The 18,623-nt window shown below is 36.0% G+C and overlaps 3 protein-coding genes across 3 annotated transcripts; 1 reads left to right on the forward strand and 2 right to left on the reverse strand.

Moving 5' to 3' along the window:
• Positions 1–6,777: 6,777 nt before the first annotated feature.
• LOC107495298 (pentatricopeptide repeat-containing protein At2g15690, mitochondrial-like) lies at positions 6,778–7,537 on the reverse strand. Its single transcript, XM_016116406.3, has one exon. It carries the CDS (start codon positions 7,507–7,509, stop codon positions 6,778–6,780), a length of 732 nt encoding a protein of 243 aa, XP_015971892.3. The 5' UTR covers positions 7,510–7,537.
• An 876-nt stretch (positions 7,538–8,413) lies between these two features.
• Positions 8,414–14,935, reverse strand: LOC107495358 (uncharacterized). Its single transcript, XM_016116485.3, has 14 exons — positions 14,599–14,935; positions 14,205–14,341; positions 13,913–14,049; positions 13,526–13,671; positions 13,240–13,319; positions 12,879–13,136; positions 12,320–12,430; positions 12,032–12,154; positions 10,997–11,118; positions 10,841–10,910; positions 10,103–10,195; positions 9,752–9,879; positions 8,952–9,093; positions 8,414–8,835 (listed from the first exon to the last, which is right to left on the reverse strand). The coding sequence occupies exons 1-14, from the start codon at positions 14,729–14,731 to the stop codon at positions 8,704–8,706; spliced, it is 1,812 nt and encodes a 603-aa protein (XP_015971971.1). The 5' UTR covers positions 14,732–14,935; the 3' UTR covers positions 8,414–8,703.
• Positions 14,936–15,061: 126 nt separating this feature from the next.
• LOC107495357 (pentatricopeptide repeat-containing protein At4g21065-like) lies at positions 15,062–16,989 on the forward strand. The gene has a single exon (XM_016116484.3). It carries the CDS (start codon positions 15,062–15,064, stop codon positions 16,895–16,897), a length of 1,836 nt encoding a protein of 611 aa, XP_015971970.2. The 3' UTR covers positions 16,898–16,989.
• Positions 16,990–18,623: the final 1,634 nt, after the last annotated feature.

The raw sequence follows: 18,623 nt of genomic DNA on the forward strand, positions 1-18,623 counted from the left end.
TAAATTCCATTAAATCTACTATTAACCTATAAATTATTGCATATACAAAACATGTTTTGAATTTATTTTTATTCTTTTTTTATTTTTAACTTTAATTATTTTATTTTACACTTTTACGTATATATTCAAATTATATTATTTATTTTTTAAAATAAAAAAATATTGATAAATATTATTTTAGATAATTCTTTTAAAGTTTAAAATTTAGAAAAAATAATAAAATTATTTTTTATTTGTATTTTTTTAATTATAATTTTTTAAATTAATTTTATTACTTTATTTTAAAAAACTTAAGCAAGCTAACATTTTAAATTTGCTTTACTTAAAGCACCTCCAACGTATGAATTTTTTCAAGGTTCCATTTTCTAACTATTGGAGATAAGAGAAGTAGCGTCCCTCTTCATGCATCTAGGAGAAAGAGTTCTCCTCACAGAGATTTGTGGTTGTCAATGATAAGTGGTAAGTTATCTTTAAAATAAATAATTATATTAAATTATTATAATTATTAATAAATTAATTATGATTTAATTATTTAATTAATGGATATAGCTCGGTCTCCGAAAGTCAACGCCGAGTTATTCCTTCAGCGCCGATCTATGAGCTTGAGAAATTCGAGCGTTCTATCTAGGAAGGCGTCACTGCATGGAGAGTATGAACAAGGGGGGATGTACCTGCAAAAGGCACTCTGATGCTTAAGTCAGTATTGAGAATTCAGTGTGTCTGTTAAGGATAAAACATCATACCTTTATAGGTGAGAAGTTATTAGGTTTAATAAGTAATAAATACATGGTCAGACAATTTTATTCCAGGATGTAGTTTGTTGAGTTTGTTTGTAACGCATAACGACTGAGTTATAACGCCAAATGCCAATTTATTACTCATATTGCCGAGTTATAGCTATTAATTTGTAACAGCCGTATCATAGCTCCTATGTTTAGCTTGAGGATTTTTAATGGAGCAGGTTGAGCTTTTAGATGAGCTATAACTCGGCGAGTGGGGTAGTTTTGGAGCCCCCAGTTCAACTTGCTTTATTAAAAATAATATTAAATAATTACTGTAAAAAAGGAATGTGGTTTTAAATGATGGCATTAAAAGGTTTGTCATTTCCAATGTCACTTAGACCGGTGAGTTGATGGATGGAGTGGATGTGGGGAACCTAACTAGTGGGGGTTACTTGTGGTTAATTTTATTGGAATGTAAATAGTTTCTTCCCCTATACCATTATTTCATTTTGGTTAAAAATTGCACCATAACAGGAACCAAAGTTAATTTTTCTTAATAAAGAAGAGAGATGCTTTGAGTTTTCATTTACTATTTATAATGTAAGAATTGATATAGAATTATCTTTCAAGACAAGTGAATCATAAATAAAAATTGAGATGAATTTTTTACTAAAAAATAGTCTTAAGCAGGGCAACCTTCCTCCTTTTTTTTGGACATGCCTTGGCAGGGACGGACTATCCTTTGCCACCCTTAATCATATAATAGGATTGTGAGAATAAAAGAAAGGCTAAGAACAAACTTAGGGAGTAAAATAAGGTTTGCAAGAAGTTTTAATAGAAAAGAACTTGTAAGGAATTTTCATAGGAGGATTTTATTCTCATTCATTAAAATTATAACATAGATGATACTATATACATTTCTGTAACAATGTAGTTGAAACATCATCAAAAATAAGAAACAAAATTAATTCCATCCTATTTTCTCGTATTGGCTTTGTTATCATTAGTGCATTATTGTAGGTAGTGTTCAATTTCATATTACTTTGTATCTATTAGAAGTCCAAATTCTGCTACAGACTCAACAATTGGTATCAAGAGCCAACGTTATATTATTCATTATTTGAGTGGTAAAATTTAATTTTAAATATGATGGCTTCTACTAGTAGTAATGTCAAAGTAGGCAAATATGAAATCGATAAGTTCAATGGGAAAAATGATTTTTCCTATTGGAGGAAGCATATGAAAAATCTGCTTATATCACAAAAGTTACACAAGGCACTAGCGGAAAAAGAGAAAAAGGCGGAAGGAATGAAAGATGAGGATCGAGAATAATTAGAACTTGAGACACGGGCTGCAATAATCTTATGCCTTGAGAGGAATGTTGCTTTCTTGGTGAACGAAGAAACAACTACAGCAGGCGTCTGGACAAAGTTAGAGAGTAACTTCATGATGAAGACTCTAACTAACAAGATCTACTTAAAATCCAAATTGTATACATGCAAGATGGAGGAAGGCACCTCAATCCGAGAATATATCAATAAGTTTGATAGGATCATATCAAACTTAAAGGATATAGATGTAAAGGTTGATGATGAAGACCAGGCACTCATATTGTTACTTTCATTACCGAAGTTCTATGAAAATCTAGTGCAGACATTGATGCTGGTGGGTGACACTCTGACCATGGATGAGACGAGGGCATCACTTTTAACGGATGATCTACGTAAGGTTGCTACAAGTGTAATGTCATCTTCAAATGAAAGAGAGTATAATGATCAAGTACAAGGATTGTTCGCGACTAGAGGAAGGACTAATGAAAGAGGAAAAGGTAATAAGCGTGAAAAGTCTAGGCCAAAATCTAGACCTCACGCAGAGAGAACATGCTTTAAATGTGGTGAGGATGGACATTTCAAAGTAAATTGTCCAAATAAGAAGATAACTTTCAAGAAACAGAACAACGACAACCAAAAGAAAAGCAAGAAGCAAGCTACGTCTCAAATGATGAGGAGGATTGTTACTCTGTAAAAGAACAATCTTATGAAATCTCCGGTAAGTGGATTCTTGATTCAGGAGCCTCTCACCATATGTGTCCAAATAGGAAGTGGTTTACTACCTATGAAAGTATAAATAGTGACACAGTTTTAATTGGCAATGATCATGCTTGTAAAACTGTGGGGTTTTGGGTACTATAAGAATTAAGATGCATGATGGAATAGTAAAAATCTTAAAGGATGTGAGACATATTCCAGACTTGCGGAAAAATCTTATCTCCATAGGTTTGTTGGAGAAAAATGATTGCAAAATAGTTGCGGAAAATTGGGTACTAAAAGTTGTTCGTGGTTCTTTGGTAGTGATGAAGAGAGTTCGCCACAGTAATCTTTATTCTCTTTTGGGGTCAACAGTCACTGGTGAATTAGCATTTAGAATCGGTAGAAGTAGAGATCAAACAAATTGCACAAGAATATGGCACATGCAGCTTGGACATATGTCAGAGAAAGGTCTATCATTGCTTTGTGGACAAGATTTGCTGAAAAATATGAAGAAACCACATATGAAATTTTGTGAGCATTGTGTGTATGGAAAGGCACATAGGGTGAAGTTTTCTACAAGCAAGCATAAAAGCAGAAGGTTGTTAGACTACGTGCATACTGATGTTTGGGGCCCAACTAAAGTTACTTCTAAGGGTGGTTCCAGGTATTTTGTTACTTTTGTTGATGATTATTTCAGGTATGTTTGGATTTACTTCCTAAAACATAAGAATGAGGTATTCGATACTTTTAAGCGGTGGAGAGCAATGGTTGAAAACCGAACAGGTAGGAAGATGAAAACTCTACGATTTGATAATGGCACAGAGTACACGGATGGGGCTTTCAAGGAGTTCTGTGACCGAGAAGGCATTACAAGACACTGGACAGTTAGAGAAACACAACAGAATGGAGTCGCCAAATGACTGACTCATACGCTAATTGAGAAGGCAAGGTGTATGCGCTCTAATTCCGGATTAGGCAAAGAATGGTGGGCAGAATCGGTTGCTAAAGCTTGCTACATAGTGAATCAATCCCCACATTCTTCTCTAGATGAAAACGCACCTTATAAGATGTAGTCAGGGGAACATGCAGATTACGAGAAACTCAGAGTCTTTGGATGCACAGCCTATTATCATGTCAAAGATAATAAGCTTGATGATAGAGCTAAGAAGAGAGATTTGGTTTGTCGTTATGGAGGAAGAGATGCAATCTCTTCATAAGAACAAAACATGGGATGTGGTCCCATTGTCCGTGGAAAAGACTGCAATTGGTTGTAAGTGGGTGTATAAAATAAAAGAAGATCCTACTAAGTCAGATGGTACAAGATTCAAAACTAGGTTAGTAGCAAAGGGATTTGCACAGAAAGAAGGTGTTGATTACAATGAGATATTTTCTCCTGTGGTGAAACACATTTCCATACAGGTGCTTTTAAGTCTTGTCCCTCATGGTGATCTTGAGTTGGAACAACTAGACATGAAGACTGCATTCTTGCACGGTGACTTAGAGGAAGAAATCTACATATATCAACCTAAGGGTTTCAAAATTGAGGGTAAAGAAAGTCAGGTATGTCGTTTGAGGCAATCGCTATATGGATTGAAACAATCTCTTCGGCAATTTTATAAGCGATTTGACTCCTTTATGTTAAATCAAGGTTTTTCCAGAAGTAATTATGATTGTTGTGTATATATTCGTAAGTTTTCTGGAGGTGATTATATCTATCTTCTATTGTATGTGGATGACATGCTTATTGCCTCTAAGAGCAAGGTAGAGATAGATATGTTAAAGGTTCAACTTGGTAAAGAATTTGAAACAAAAGACTTGGGTGCTGCACGAAAAATATTAGGCATGGAAATTAAAAGAGAGAGATCAAGGCAAAAATTGTTCTTGAGTCAAAGAGGATATATTTAGCGTGTCATTGAAAGGTTTGAAATGAAAAATGTTAAATCGGTGGTAACGCCGTTGGCTTCACATTTTAGGTTCTCTGGTAAACAATCTCCCACAACAGCAGAGGATAAGGCTTACATGGAAAATGTACTTTATGCTAGTGCAGTTAGTAGCCTAATGTATGATATGGTGTGTACACGCCCAGATATTTCACAGGTAGTCAGTGTTGTTAGCAGGTTCATGGCAAATCCGGGTAAGGCACACTGGGAAGCAGTCAAGTGGATATTAAGATACTTGAAGGGTACCATTGACACATGTTTATGCTTTAGTGGAAAATCATGTCAAATCGGGCTTTGTTGATTCTGATTATGCTGGTGATCTAGATAGAAGATGTTCTACGACTGGTTATGTATATAAAATACAAGGTGCTCCAATTAGTTGGCGATCGATGTTACAAGCTACAGTGGCACTATCTACTACAGAAGTTGAGTACATGGCAGTAACAGAAGGGGTGAAAGAAGCATTGTGACTAAGGGGTCTTCTAGATGATTTGGGGTTAAAGCAAGATTGCGTGAATCTGAGTTGTGATAGTCAAAGTGCAATTCATTTGGCTAAAAATCAGGTTCATTATACTCGTACCAAGCATATTGATATAAGATATCACTTCGTGCGCGATGTTATAGAGAAAGGTAACTTTTCTCTTATAAAAGTACACACAGATGAAAACCCTGCTGATATATTGACTAAAGTAGTGTCAGAAAACAAGTTCCAACACTGTTTGGAATTGCTCAATATTGCTTCATGTTAGGCATTACATGGAGAAATAGAGGAACTACGATTGGTTTGATCCTGAACAAAGGTACGTAGGCAGTCATTGTAAAAATGATGCAACCGGATATGAATACCATGCTTTGATCGTCCAAAATTTGAGTAGATTTCAAATTGTGAATAAGGTGGAGAATGTGAGAATAAAAGAAAGGCTAAGAGCAAACTTAGGGAGTAAAATAAAGTTTGCAAGGAGTTTTAATAGCAAAGAACTTGTAGGGAGTTTTTATAGGAGAATTTTATTCTCATTCATTAAAATTATAGCATAGATGATACTATATATATTTCTGTAACAATGTAGTTGAAACATCATCAAAAATAAGAAAGAAAATTAATTCACATCCTATTTTCTCGTATTGGCTTTGTTATAGTTGGTGCACTATTGTAGATAGTGTTCAATTTCATATTAATTTGTATCTATTAGAAGTTCAAATTCCACTGCAGACTCAACAAAGATAATACTATTTAGTAATCTATCCATTTTATTTTGTACAGAAGCATTACTTATCTACCGGTAATATTAGAGAGATAATAATCTAAAATCAATTTATTTAATTTAATATCTATAATTTTATATATGTAACATTCATAATTATATACTTATTATATCTAATTACTCAATTATTCCAATAATAATTAAAAATAAAATAAATAATAATTAAAAATATAAAATATGATAATTTAAAACTATTTTAGGTTAATTTTTTATTGTCTCCTAACATTATTTGTTAGTCTACCATTATGACTAATTCTATAATTTGTTATTTACGTTATTTACTATAATTTTTCTCCTGATATAAAGATTTACAATTTCAGAAAATTTAAGAAATCCAAAGTGCACATGTATAAAAGAGATGATAATTGTGAATCCCATTCGGGAGAATGCGTAAAATATTATATTTAGACATATGAATAAATGACCATTTGTACTCATGAGAGATGAAAACGCTGACATTTGTATCCATGAAAGTTCGAAACTAATCTTGTACCCATGATAGATACTGTCCGTGTGACAAAAGTGCCCTGGCTTGGATTTGAACTTGGTTTGTGGATTTCCGAACCTACGTGGCACTCCCAAATCCCCCTCCAATCTGAGTCAACCATTCACCATCATCATCTTCACTTCTTCACCATCATCCCCATCCATCACTGTCTCTTCCCAGCCACCATAACCTCCATCACCATCACCTCAGCACCGCCACAGCCACCTCCCTTCACCACAAACTCCGGCGATAACCCACACCGCCGCGCCCCTTTCTCTTCTTCTTCCCCTCTTCTCACCTCCGCTGAGCCCAAAAACCACAGCGCCAGCTCCTCCTCTAGCCACTCAAACTCTTCAATTTCTCATCAGCCTCTTTATACGGAACGGCACACTGATTCTCGGCCACTCTATTCTTCTCCTCTAGCATGTTAATTGCAAACTGTTTCTTCCTTGGAGGTGTTGGAAGCTTATCAGCAATGGCCTTTGAAGGATTTAGACATGCCAACAACTCCTCCGCACGATCCTCAAGATCTATATCTCCATGAATCCTACCAAAATTTCGAAGAGCCTCCCAAATGTCATCTTCAGGCTGAAATGGCTTACTCTCAATGAACTCCTCAGCTTCATTCAACTGACCGGCATTACCCAGAATGTTAATGACCTCCATGTAATGCTCCATGGTGGAAACAATTCCATACTCCTTCATTGATTCAAAGTGCAATAATCCTTCCTCTACAGCTTCTTCCCTTGCACACGCAGCCAAAACCAATGCAAAAGTTTCACTCTCAGGCCGTGTCCCTGCCTCCTTCATCTCCTGAAAAACCAACAAAGCATCATTACCAGCTCCATTTTCAGTGTATCCAATGATCATCAAGTGCCAAGAACTCATGTTTCTCTCTGGCATTCGATCAAACACATTGCGTGCAATATTCATGTTACCACATTTCCCATACATTCCAATCAACCTATTGTTCAATTCAACCTCCCCTCGAAACCTCGATCTTCTCAAGAACTCATGAACCCTTTTCCCATACTCAAGCGACCTCGTACCCTCGCACAAATTCAACATGGCGAGAAAAACACCATAATCAGCAACAGAACCTCCGTTTTTCCCTGTGTCTTCCATCCCATGCGTTTTTTCCTGAGTTCTGTTTCTTTGCTTTTAGTTCATTTTGCTTAATTTGGTTAGTTAGAAATGCATGTTAGTGGATTTAGGTTTGTTTTGATTCATGCTGGTGTTTGAAAATTTTGCTGTTTTGATGGAGAGGAGGAGCTGGCGCTGTGGTTTCTGGGCTCAGCGGAGGTGAGAAGAGGGGAAGAAGAAGAGAAAGGGGCACGGCGGTGTGGGTTGTTGCCGGAGGTTGTGGTGAAGGGAGGTGGCTGTGGTGGTGCTGAGGTGATGGTGATGGAGGTTATGGAGGTTATGGTGATGGTGATGGTGAAGAAGATGAAGATGATGATGGTGAATGGTTGGCTCAGATTGGGGGAGGGTTTGGGAGTGCCACGTAGGTTCGGAAACCCACGAACCAAACTCAGATCCAAGCCAGGGCATTTTTGTCACACGGACAACATCTATCATGGGTACAAGATTAGTTTCGAGCTTTCATGGGTACAAATGTCAGCGTTTTCATCTCTCATGGGTACAAATGGTCATTTATTCTTAGACATATTTCGCACCGAAGCTAATTTGCTTTGTCACTCATCCATTTTGTTGGGCTATTCCTTGTGATCAAAGATAACAGTTGAGTTATTCAAATCCAGACCCAAAAAAGGTTACTTATAAACCATCAATGTTTCAGACCACAAAAAGATAATAAATAAAAACGGAAAATCCCATCGATTTAACTAGCAAAAGATAAGACCATCGATTTTCTAGCTTTTTTCAACCATGGGTAACTCTGTAAAAGGTAGCTTGCATATCCATAAAAGAGAGAGAAAAAAATCTGCACAACACATAACACTGACAATGAAAAAGTATCAGGAACTACTGTTAAACTTGATGAATGAAAGTATCAAACAACAATTATGAGGATAATATTCAATATCCTTCAGCATTACTTGCACATTTTGGACTTTTCAAAGTACATATTTATCATATGCATTATTGCATTATTTAGAACCTATAGCTGTAAGGAATAAAGAATGAACATTATTATCACACTAACTAGATCACTCACCTACTTTTACTTGTTTGGAATAACAAGCAGAGTTTAGGCCGTTGGAAAACAGTTATTTTGGTACAAATAGAATGAAAATCTTATTTTCAGATTGATGCCTCAGAGAGTAAGCTGCCACTAGATTTTTGAGATCTCCTACGTTGCCTCTGAAAATAAGGATGGACATCGCGAACTCCATCCAAGTACAATGGCGTTTGCATTTCTACAAGGCGCGAAACCTACCAAGCATTCCAAGAAAGAGCCAATGTTAATGATGTTCTTTCAAAAGGTTAAAAAACATAATCTGCAGTGTTCTTGCTTCCATTGAAACTAAAAGCTGGGAGGTCGTACTTACAGCTCTATGAAAGGCAAACATCTCTTCTTGACCAGATAATATGGATGTGATACCAACAGGAGTACCTCCTGAGCCCACATTGCCTTCTGCTAAGACATCACGGCGAAGTTTAGCACCTTCGGTCTCTGTTTCAAACTGGAAACTGAAACCAAGACGAGATTGCAGAGGTTCAGTTAGCAATGCAACATTGATCACTAGAATACCACCACCAACAGAGTTGATAAGCCTTATATAAGCACTAGTTTATACACTACTGAGAAAATTCTAATAATAGGATATACATAAATCAGTAGCTATTTATCAAATCTACGTGCCTTCTATCCCAAGTTTGATAGAAACCTGAGAACTAAAAAATTCAGATTTCAGATACAGGGTATTTAGGGACTCCAACTTTTTAACTAAATCAATAAAACATCACTTTTGGAACCTATCAGTACAAATACTGCATTTGCTAACAATAGATATTGGTGAAACCGTGACTAAAACTCCTTATTGCCTCGCCTCACATATTATGTATGCCACATTTTAGCAATTGTAACACGGTTTGTAAATCAGTCAACATAGACTTGCAGCACGCTTCCGGGATTTTGAAAACAATTTTACAGGGCCATTCCAGGAAATAAATACATATGATAAATGTTTCACAATTTCTTTATATACAAGTCCCCCCCCACAAAGACATTGCAATTCATGAAAATACCTAGATTTGGGAATTCAATGAAAAATGTTTATAATCTGAGCCATCTGTTCCCAGCTACATGGCATCAGAAGAAAATTTAAGACTACAAGCATAAGGTTACCTCTCCAAGTCAAAAAGTGTGCCATCCTCAGTTCCTTGAAATAATTCATCAATTGAGGAGGATGCCAAGCAACAAAGGCAGCAATGATGATTGTACAACTCGTCAATTAGGGTTATAAATCTCCTTGCCTGAAAAGTAAAATATATACAATATAAAAATCAAAACAAGACAGGGTTATGCAGAAACAATTGTACTAATTCAATGCAATGGCTGTTATTTAGGAATATTCTATGAAACAATGCAGATACAGAGTGAGAGAATACGAGTTTCATAACCTAAAATTTCCCTTCATAGTAAAATAAGGCAAATAGCAATACAGTTGAGGTCAACTCAACCTTTCAGTAACAATACCTTGTCACGGATGCGCATACTCATCACTGGAATATCAGATATGAAAACAGTGTGATAGTTTTCAGCAACTGCAATATAGTCAGCTGCACCCAACTGAAAGCCGAGAGAGAGAGAGAGTAAGCAAGTTGTCGTATATGCACAAACACTAGAATAAAACTTGAAAGCAAGTTACATCGTAAGAATGGGGATTAAGGAACAACAACAAAGCATGATATTGTACTATTCCTACCCTTTTCAGTTTTCAGAACCAAACCTCCCAAACATGGTCGTCTGGGGATGATTTATCTATCAAACTTTGAAGCTTAATTTGTTTTCTAACAATGATAACTCGCACTGTTATTACTCTAAATATTTATTGGTGCATGGTATAGCTACAGTAGTAGATAAATGATCATTTTGGGATCTGATTTGCAATATATACCATACAAATAAATGAGACTTTATGGATTTCACTCGAGCAATTCAAGCCGCCTAGTATTCAACTAATACTTTATTAGAAAAAGGATTCTACATTAATCCAAATTTCTAATACAAGACTGTCAATACCCCTTACCCTGAGGCGAGTGTAGTTGACCCTAAGGTCATTGAGGCAAGATCAAAACCACATCAAGTAGGAATTTAATCACCAGATATTCCATGTGAGGGGGTAAATAAATAAATAAATAAATAGAATCCCGTTTAATGACAGTGTTAGCTGGAAGAAAGTTGGAAATAACTGGACACAAAGAGACAATGTACCGGACGACCACAGAGATACTCAAACGTGAAGCGTGCAACTCCCTCACAACTTTCAGGAACCTCAAGTGTCCTGTCATTGAAACAGAAATTATATGATCCAAGGTTACTATTTACCATTGTTTGACAGCACTAACTATAATTAGATTCGTAGAGTACCTTCCAAACATCACTGAGATGGTGTTGCTGATTATTCTTCCTCCAAACCTTCCTGTTACGTCATGCCACTTCTTCTCGAATTTATTGGCAGCTTCTGGTTCAATGGGCCAGAAATAGTGCATCTACATTTGATTAACCATTAAAACTAAAATTATTCCAATTAAGCATTATATATTAGCGCCTATCTTTTATAATTGTGCAACATGAATATAAAAAAATCAGCCACCAAGCCACCGTATAGGAATGCATATGTGGTGTTCATGAAAAAATTTGATTATAATGCTATAAAAAGGTTTGATTATTCTACTGGGACAAGTTTTGAATTTTTTATTATGATATGCTTCATTATCCTGGTAGCTGATTACTCTGTTGAAAAAGATGTGTGAAAGAACATGTATAAATATACACGAAGTTGATTTTTGGTGTTTATTGAGCATTTTTATATTTTTTTTATATAAAACAATAAACACAAAAAGATGTGTGAACAAACATGTATAAATATACACAAAACTTATTTTTGGTGTTTATTGAGCATTTTTATATTTTTTTTTATATAAAAAAATAAACACAACAAGATTTATATCTTAGTGGTTAAAGAATTTGTAAAGGGTACGACCTGAAGAGACTAGATTCAATTCCTCACGTCAACCATTTTGGAATTATTTTTACAAATTGTGTGAGAGACAAATGTGAGAAAGACCAAAATATAAATCAAACTACCCCAATTCTCTTTATATATTGGTCTAGATTTAAATTTATCATAGTGAAGTATATGCTTACCAACTATTGATTATTTTCCTTTCTATTCATAACACAATATCAGCTCTTAATTATTACTTTTGAATGACTTTGCTAACTATATGTTGTAGATGACATATAAGAGAAATCAATGACCAGTTGACCACAATAGTTGAAAATAGAATTCAGAGGTGCATACCATCAATATACAAATATTCAAGAAAAGAAAATCATTGTTTTATAGCAAAGTTGACAATATGACATCCCATTTGTAAATAGATATCTTTAAATTCTCACCTGATTTGCTGATCTCTGTGCTATAAACCGACGGTAGTCAACTTCACTTCCTACTAATACATTCTCACAATGCTGTTCCAACTTGGATACAAGTTTTTGGAAGATTTCCCGTTGCATACCAGCCTGAACAAGACAAATGATCCAAGAAAGAGAATAGGAAACAAATAAGACATCATATCCAACAGGTCTGGATTCCAAGGCTCCTCCATCCCCACAACATAAAAAACACATCATCCTTGTAATAACTTGACCCACATGCAGCAAAAGAGAGACAAATAAAAAACACACCTCATTTAAATCCTTCGGCGCTCGATTACTGGTTGCCACAATAATGGTTCCACTGCTCAGTAATCTGCTTAGAATTCCAGATAAAGCCACAATAGCAAATACATCAACAGTCTGAAATAGAGCATCAAAAAGTCATTATAATTTGCGATTCTGAAAGGATCAGATCAGCAAAAGCTACAAGTAGCATAGTGCAGAGAGTGCTCACAGAATGAATCAAATAGGCAGGACAAAACAATGGAAGAAAATCAACCCTACAAGCTAAAACAGTGATGCCTTAAAGCCTGCTTCCAGACAGTGTGATCTGGAGGCTGGAGCTAATGTGTACATAGGGGTGCAAAAAAACTTATTTGCACAAAAGAAATCCAAGCACCTTATGCATAAAGAAATAGACAAGGGTTAAGCAAGAAAACCAAACAGAATTATAATACATATGAAAATACCCCATTACATCCATTTTACTTTCCAAATAATTAAATCAGTCATGATGGCTTCTGAAAAAAATAACCTACAATACAAATAATGAGAATCTATTATAATACGATTTTACATTTTTATTTACCTGTATTTCATCAAAGCACAAAATACTAGCCCCCTTTCTGTCCTCTTCTTGATTCAGGAAAAATTCATCTGCTACAGCTGGAAGTATGTTTTTCATCTGCATCTCTTGCTTGTACCTTTCCTCTGCAGCCAGCCACTCCTTAGCTTTTGTGTCAAAAGGAAGATTCATAATCCAACCAGCAATGCTAGACTGCAAGGACTTCTCTTCCATTTGAGTTTTCCATATCTTGTGCATGTGTTCATTTATTCTAAGCATGGCCTGCATATTGATAGGAAAAGATTAAACTCTTTCTCTTTCAGCGCTACATTCACAGTAGTCTGACTAAAGAAACATGATAAATAGTCCAGGAAAAAATACTCACCTCATGGAAGTGATACCTTCTTCGATGTTTAACTATTCCCTCAGTGGCACTGTAAAACATGTCCATCAGCATTGTCTTCCCTTCGGCATTAAAAATGTGATCAAAATTATCAGAAAAAAAGTTGCAAAATAAAGCAGACATTATATGGAAACTGGAAGCTGATATAAATGATGTAAGCATAAACGTAGAGCATTATGATAACCATAAATCAAGTGGTGGTGAAGTTTGAACTACAGGTAACATAGAGATTCATCTGAAATAAGGAAAAATGAAAGAATGAAGTTACCTGTGCCAACATTGCCATATATGTAAAGTCCTTTTGGGGCTGGAGGAGCAGTAGGACGGCGACCAACTAGTGAATCCAACTTCTTCTCACGTTTCAGATATGACACCCATTTTCCGACCCCTGGCTCCATATTTTCTGGTTTCTTACTGAGTCACAAAAGACTTCTCCCTTTAATAAAATGTAACTAGTACAGAAAACATAATTTGAAGCAAAAACTCAAAACAAGGAAACATCAACAAATTTCAAACCAAGGAAACCTAAATGAAGCAAAATTAGAAACTCAGACAAAAATATAGGTTTGATTGAAAATTCTCAGAAGCAAACCGATCACATATGCTTAAGCAGCAGGTTGAAACCAAATCATCTAAATTTTGACTCAAAATTTACCGGGAGGACCATCTATCAACAAGTTTATTGTTCAACCGCTTCCACCAATCCTCGTCTTTCTGCTGCTGCTCAACTTCCTCCGTGAGAAGCTTTCGCCGTTCACTCTCCCTACTCTTCTCCCATTCAGATAGTTTTATCTGCCACAAGTGGAAGACTATGATTTTAAAATCACATTGACAAAAAATTACAGAATCCTTGAGCATCCATAACCAAGTAAAAAATCACATTGCTAGCCACAAACGAAAGGATGAAGAAAGATTAGAATAGAACAAAATATCCAGTTCCAATTTACATGATATTCTTCCATATCTTTCTCATACTTCTCCAACCTTGCAAGCAAGTTCTCAAGCTCTGAAGCAACACCCTCTTGGTATGGATCATGCTTCAACTTCCCTTGCTCCACTAGATTCTTATACTGCACAAGCGGCCCTGTAATGATAGCAAAAAAAAAAACTAACTAACTAAATCAATTGACAAATTCAAATTCAATATTTAAAAATTAGAGCTATAAAATTGAACAGCTCTCTTCGCTATCTTTGCCACCACCGGAACCTATCATAAGAAACGAACTTGCCTACCACGCAACCAACTCGAAATTGGTATAACAATGAATAATTAAGATAATTTAACTTCATTTCGCGAAATAAAAATGAGAAAGAAATTGCAGAAGGTGGAGCTTGGTGAACCTGGACGGTTTTGTGGGCGAAGGAGAGAGTGATCGCAAAAAGAGCGAAGCGCATTGAAACGAAGCTTGGAAGCTGGGTTTGTTGCTGCAATGAGCTTCTTGGACTCAGAGAGAAGATAGAATATTCTTCTCATCTTTTTCCAAATCCGTAAACGAGGTTGGTTTTTGCGTTATGCTTTGAATGCGATCATAAAGAATGCAGGTAGCTCGTAACATAAGAGAGGGACAAGTAGAGTTGAGAAAGAAGGAAGGTAGATGGCGATTGACGTGGCCGTTTCTGTTACCACCAAATTTTGTCAGGCAAAGTATTTGGTGGACCTTTTTTAACAATTTTCGTCGCATGATCAGGGTTTTATTTTTATTTAAATAAATAAAAGCTTAATTATTTTCTCACGTATGTAAAATTTGAAGAAGTTGCGTATATTGGTTAATTTCATAGTGATCAAATGTTCGGAGGTATAGTGATGAATCATTCCATCAGAACCAAGCTTTCACGTGCAATTACCAACTTAGCCCTCCAACTCCCTTCTTATACCTCCGAACGCAGACTAGCAGAACAAACCTGCTTGACCCTCCTTCATTCTTGCAACACTCTCACCAACCTCACACAAATCCACACCATCATCCTCAAATTGGGTCTCCATAACAACCCTCTTGTTCTCACCAAGTTCGCTTCAACATCTTCTGATCTCAATGCCATTCACTATGCTTCTTCATTCCTATTCTCCCCCTCTAATAATAATAACAATCTCTTATTGTATGATGCATTCTTGTTTAACACTGTTATCAGGGCTTATGCTCAAACGGCTGGCTCAAAGTTTAAGGCTCTGGAGTTTTACAAAACCATGTTTAGCTATGGCGTTTTGCCAAATAAGTTCACGTACCCTTTTGTGCTCAAGGCGTGTGCTGGCATTGGTGACTTGAATTTGGGGAAAATGGTTCATGGATCTTTGGTGAAGTTTGGTTTTGATGATGATCGTCATGTACAGAACACTATGATTCACATGTATTGTTGTTGTGGGGAAGGGGTTGAGTTTGCTCGGAAGGTGTTTGATGAAAGTCCCAAGATTGATTCCGTTACTTGGAGTGCTATGATTGGTGGATATGCGCGTCTCGGGCGGTCTATGGAAGCTGTTGGATTGTTTAGGGAAATGCAGGTTAAGGGTGTTGTATCTGACGATGTCACCATTGTTTGTGTGTTGTCTGCTTGTACCGATTTGGGTGCACTTGAGCTTGGGAAGTGGTTAGAGTCTTATGTTGAGAGGAAGAAAATACCAAAGTCAGTGGAGCTCTGCAATGCTTTGATAGACATGTTTGCAAAGTGTGGTGATGTTGACAAAGCTCTGGAACTGTTTAGACAAATGAGTTTTCGCACTATAGTTTCATGGACTTCGGTGATTGTTGGTTTGGCAATGCATGGCCGCGGCTTAGAGGCTGTTTCGTTGTTTAATATGATGATTGAGCAAAGGGTGGCACCTGATGATGTTGCATTTATTGGGGTCCTCTCTGCTTGTAGCCACTCCGGGCTGGTCAATAAAGGACATTACTATTTCAATTCAATGGAGAAGAACTTCAGCATTGTGCCAAAGATTGAACATTATGGATGTATGGTGGATCTGTTAAGTAGAGCTGGACTTGTCAAGGAGGCTTTGGAATTTGTTCAAAAAATGCCTATTAACCCAAACCAAATCATCTGGAGAAGCATAATCACTGCTTGTCATGCTCGTGGTGAGTTCAAGCTTGGAGAGAGCATCTCAAAAAAACTTATCAGAAGTGAGCCAATGCAAGAGTCTAACTATGTACTGCTTTCAAACATTTACGCAAAATTGCTTCGCTGGGAGAAAAAGACCAAGGTTAGAGAGATGATGGATTTGAAAGGGATGAAGAAGATCCCAGGAAGCACCATGATTGAACTGAATAATGAGATGTATGAGTTTGTCGCTGGAGATAAGTCACATAATCAGTCGAAACAAATATATGAAATGATGGACGAGATGGGAAGGGAGATAAAGAGGGCTGGCTATGTGCCTACAACCTCACAGGTATTGCTTGACATTGATGAAGAAGACAAAGAAGATGCTTTGTATAGACACAGTGAAAAAATTGCCATAGCTTTTTCTCTTTTGAATACACCCCCTGGCACACCCATTAGACTCGTGAAAAACTTGCGTGTCTGTGAAGATTGTCATTCTGCTACTAAGTTCATATCTAAGGTTTATAACAGAGAGATTGTGGTGAGAGACCGCAATCGGTTCCACCATTTCAAGAATGGTGTGTGCTCCTGTAAAGACTTCTGGTGACCAGTTGATTGAAGCATCATTAATTTTCTTCACATTTTCTGAAACTTCAAAATTTTCATGTCTGAATATCATTTTGGGATTACGATTTTTAATTCGTTTTTCAAGGTTTCTACTTTCCATCATGTACAAAATGTTGTCCAAAAACTGACTAGGAGGTAGATGAATAACCATGGATCAATCTTGATGCTGTATCCTAAGAATTCACGAGACAGTTAAAGTTTCTTTTGTTGGTGTCAAAACATAGGTATTGTCCTCAGTTACTTGTCTGAACCAAGGGTAGAAATGCTATTGGTTGCCAACTTTTGTACAGCTGAAATTGAAATGTAAGCTATGTAATCTACTAAGGTAGCCATTTTAGAGTTAATTTCATGAAATCAATGAAGTTATATGCATTATTTTGGAATAATAAATAAATTGATTCCAAATAATTATTTGTCAATATGCACCCTTAGAATGCATTCGGACAAGTCATTTGCAGGGAGTGATGTATTATTTAATTGTATTTAAAACATTCTCTTATAGCATATGCTGAGATATTTGCTTATAATTTTTTGTAGTTTCTCTAGGTTAAAGGCTACCTTATAACCCAAGAATTAGGAATTTGAAATTGTCTACTTCACACTCCCCTCTTCTGGCTTCACTTTGCCATTGCTTTTCTAGTTTCTTGTTTTCATAGCCGCTGATCTGAGGCCTACATCAGGTGTGTAATTGTAACTTGCTGCCTTGTTCCCAAATATATTTATCAATGTATCATGACTTCAGAGCTGATCTCTTTTCATATGCCCTATGACAAGATCTCTCTGGATCATGCTTTTGAATCCTTTTTGGAGTTGTGGATTTTTCATATGGATTAACATCATCTTTTTTCTTGAAAAGATTTTGAATCCTGTAAATGAAAAGCAGACATTGTGACAATCTTTGGTTTATCATTTATGTTGTTGTATCTGGTTGGAAATAATACCAAAATCATTAGTTATTCCTTTTCATTCTATGCTTTATTTGCGCTATGATTACTCTTTTGGCATCTCTTTTTGGTGCTCTGCACAGGGTTCAATGGTGTTTCTTCATGCATTGTTGCATGATTTTACTATACTACTGTTAGGCTTTTGTACTCTTCTATTCAAATAAAATTTCCTTCTCTATAAAATATAATGATTTGTAATGTATAAAATTATAATCTCATTCTTATATTTTCATTAGACAATTTGATCTTGGATTTCTGGTTCAGCAATCAGCATCTCGAAGAGTAGTTGTTGGAATCTTGTTTGAAGCTCAGGTTGATTCCATTCTTTGTCAGTAAGCTCTTTCTATGTTCTTTTCTATTTATTTTGGTATAACTATGCCATGCTTTCTCCTTGGAATATGCTTTCTTGTCTTGCTTGATAATATTTGATGAAATCACTGATTTTAATTGATATTTCCAATAGTGAGTTAGATATTGTCTCTTAGATAAAACTATAGACATGACAAACGGAGCAGATATTTTCTGTCTCTACAACCAAACAAGTTTCTATATCCAATGTCTGTGTTTCTGTCTCAGAAACAATATCTAAATATAGCCATAGAGATAGAGAAAATACAATAGTTTTCTCTCTTTGAAGTACCAAAATTTATCTCTCTATTTCTGTCTCTATAGATAAACGAGTTTAAATCTCTGTATTTTTATCTCAGAAATAATATCCAAATACAGTATTTGGGACACTAATTTTCTAAATTGGATGAAGAG

The sequence above is a fragment of the Arachis duranensis genome, chromosome 6 (assembly GCF_000817695.3).
Source record: "Arachis duranensis cultivar V14167 chromosome 6, aradu.V14167.gnm2.J7QH, whole genome shotgun sequence".
Lineage (NCBI taxonomy): Eukaryota > Viridiplantae > Streptophyta > Magnoliopsida > Fabales > Fabaceae > Arachis > Arachis duranensis.

What these genes read in the sequence shown, in the direction of transcription:
- LOC107495298 (XM_016116406.3), bottom strand. Translation starts at nt 7,509, where the DNA reads ATGTTGAATTTGTGCGAGGGTACGAGGTCGCTTGAGTATGGGAAAAGG.
- LOC107495358 (XM_016116485.3), bottom strand. Translation starts at nt 14,731, where the DNA reads ATGAGAAGAATATTCTATCTTCTCTCTGAGTCCAAGAAGCTCATTGCA. An exon ending in TCGCCCACAAAACCGTCCAG is followed by an intron (nt 14,342 to 14,598) that starts GTTCACCAAGCT and finishes CTATCATTACAG; the next exon opens with GGCCGCTTGTGCAGTATAAG. An exon ending in CACAGAGATCAGCAAATCAG is followed by an intron (nt 11,119 to 12,031) that starts GTGAGAATTTAA and finishes AATCAAATGTAG; the next exon opens with ATGCACTATTTCTGGCCCAT.
- LOC107495357 (XM_016116484.3), top strand. Translation starts at nt 15,062, where the DNA reads ATGAATCATTCCATCAGAACCAAGCTTTCACGTGCAATTACCAACTTA.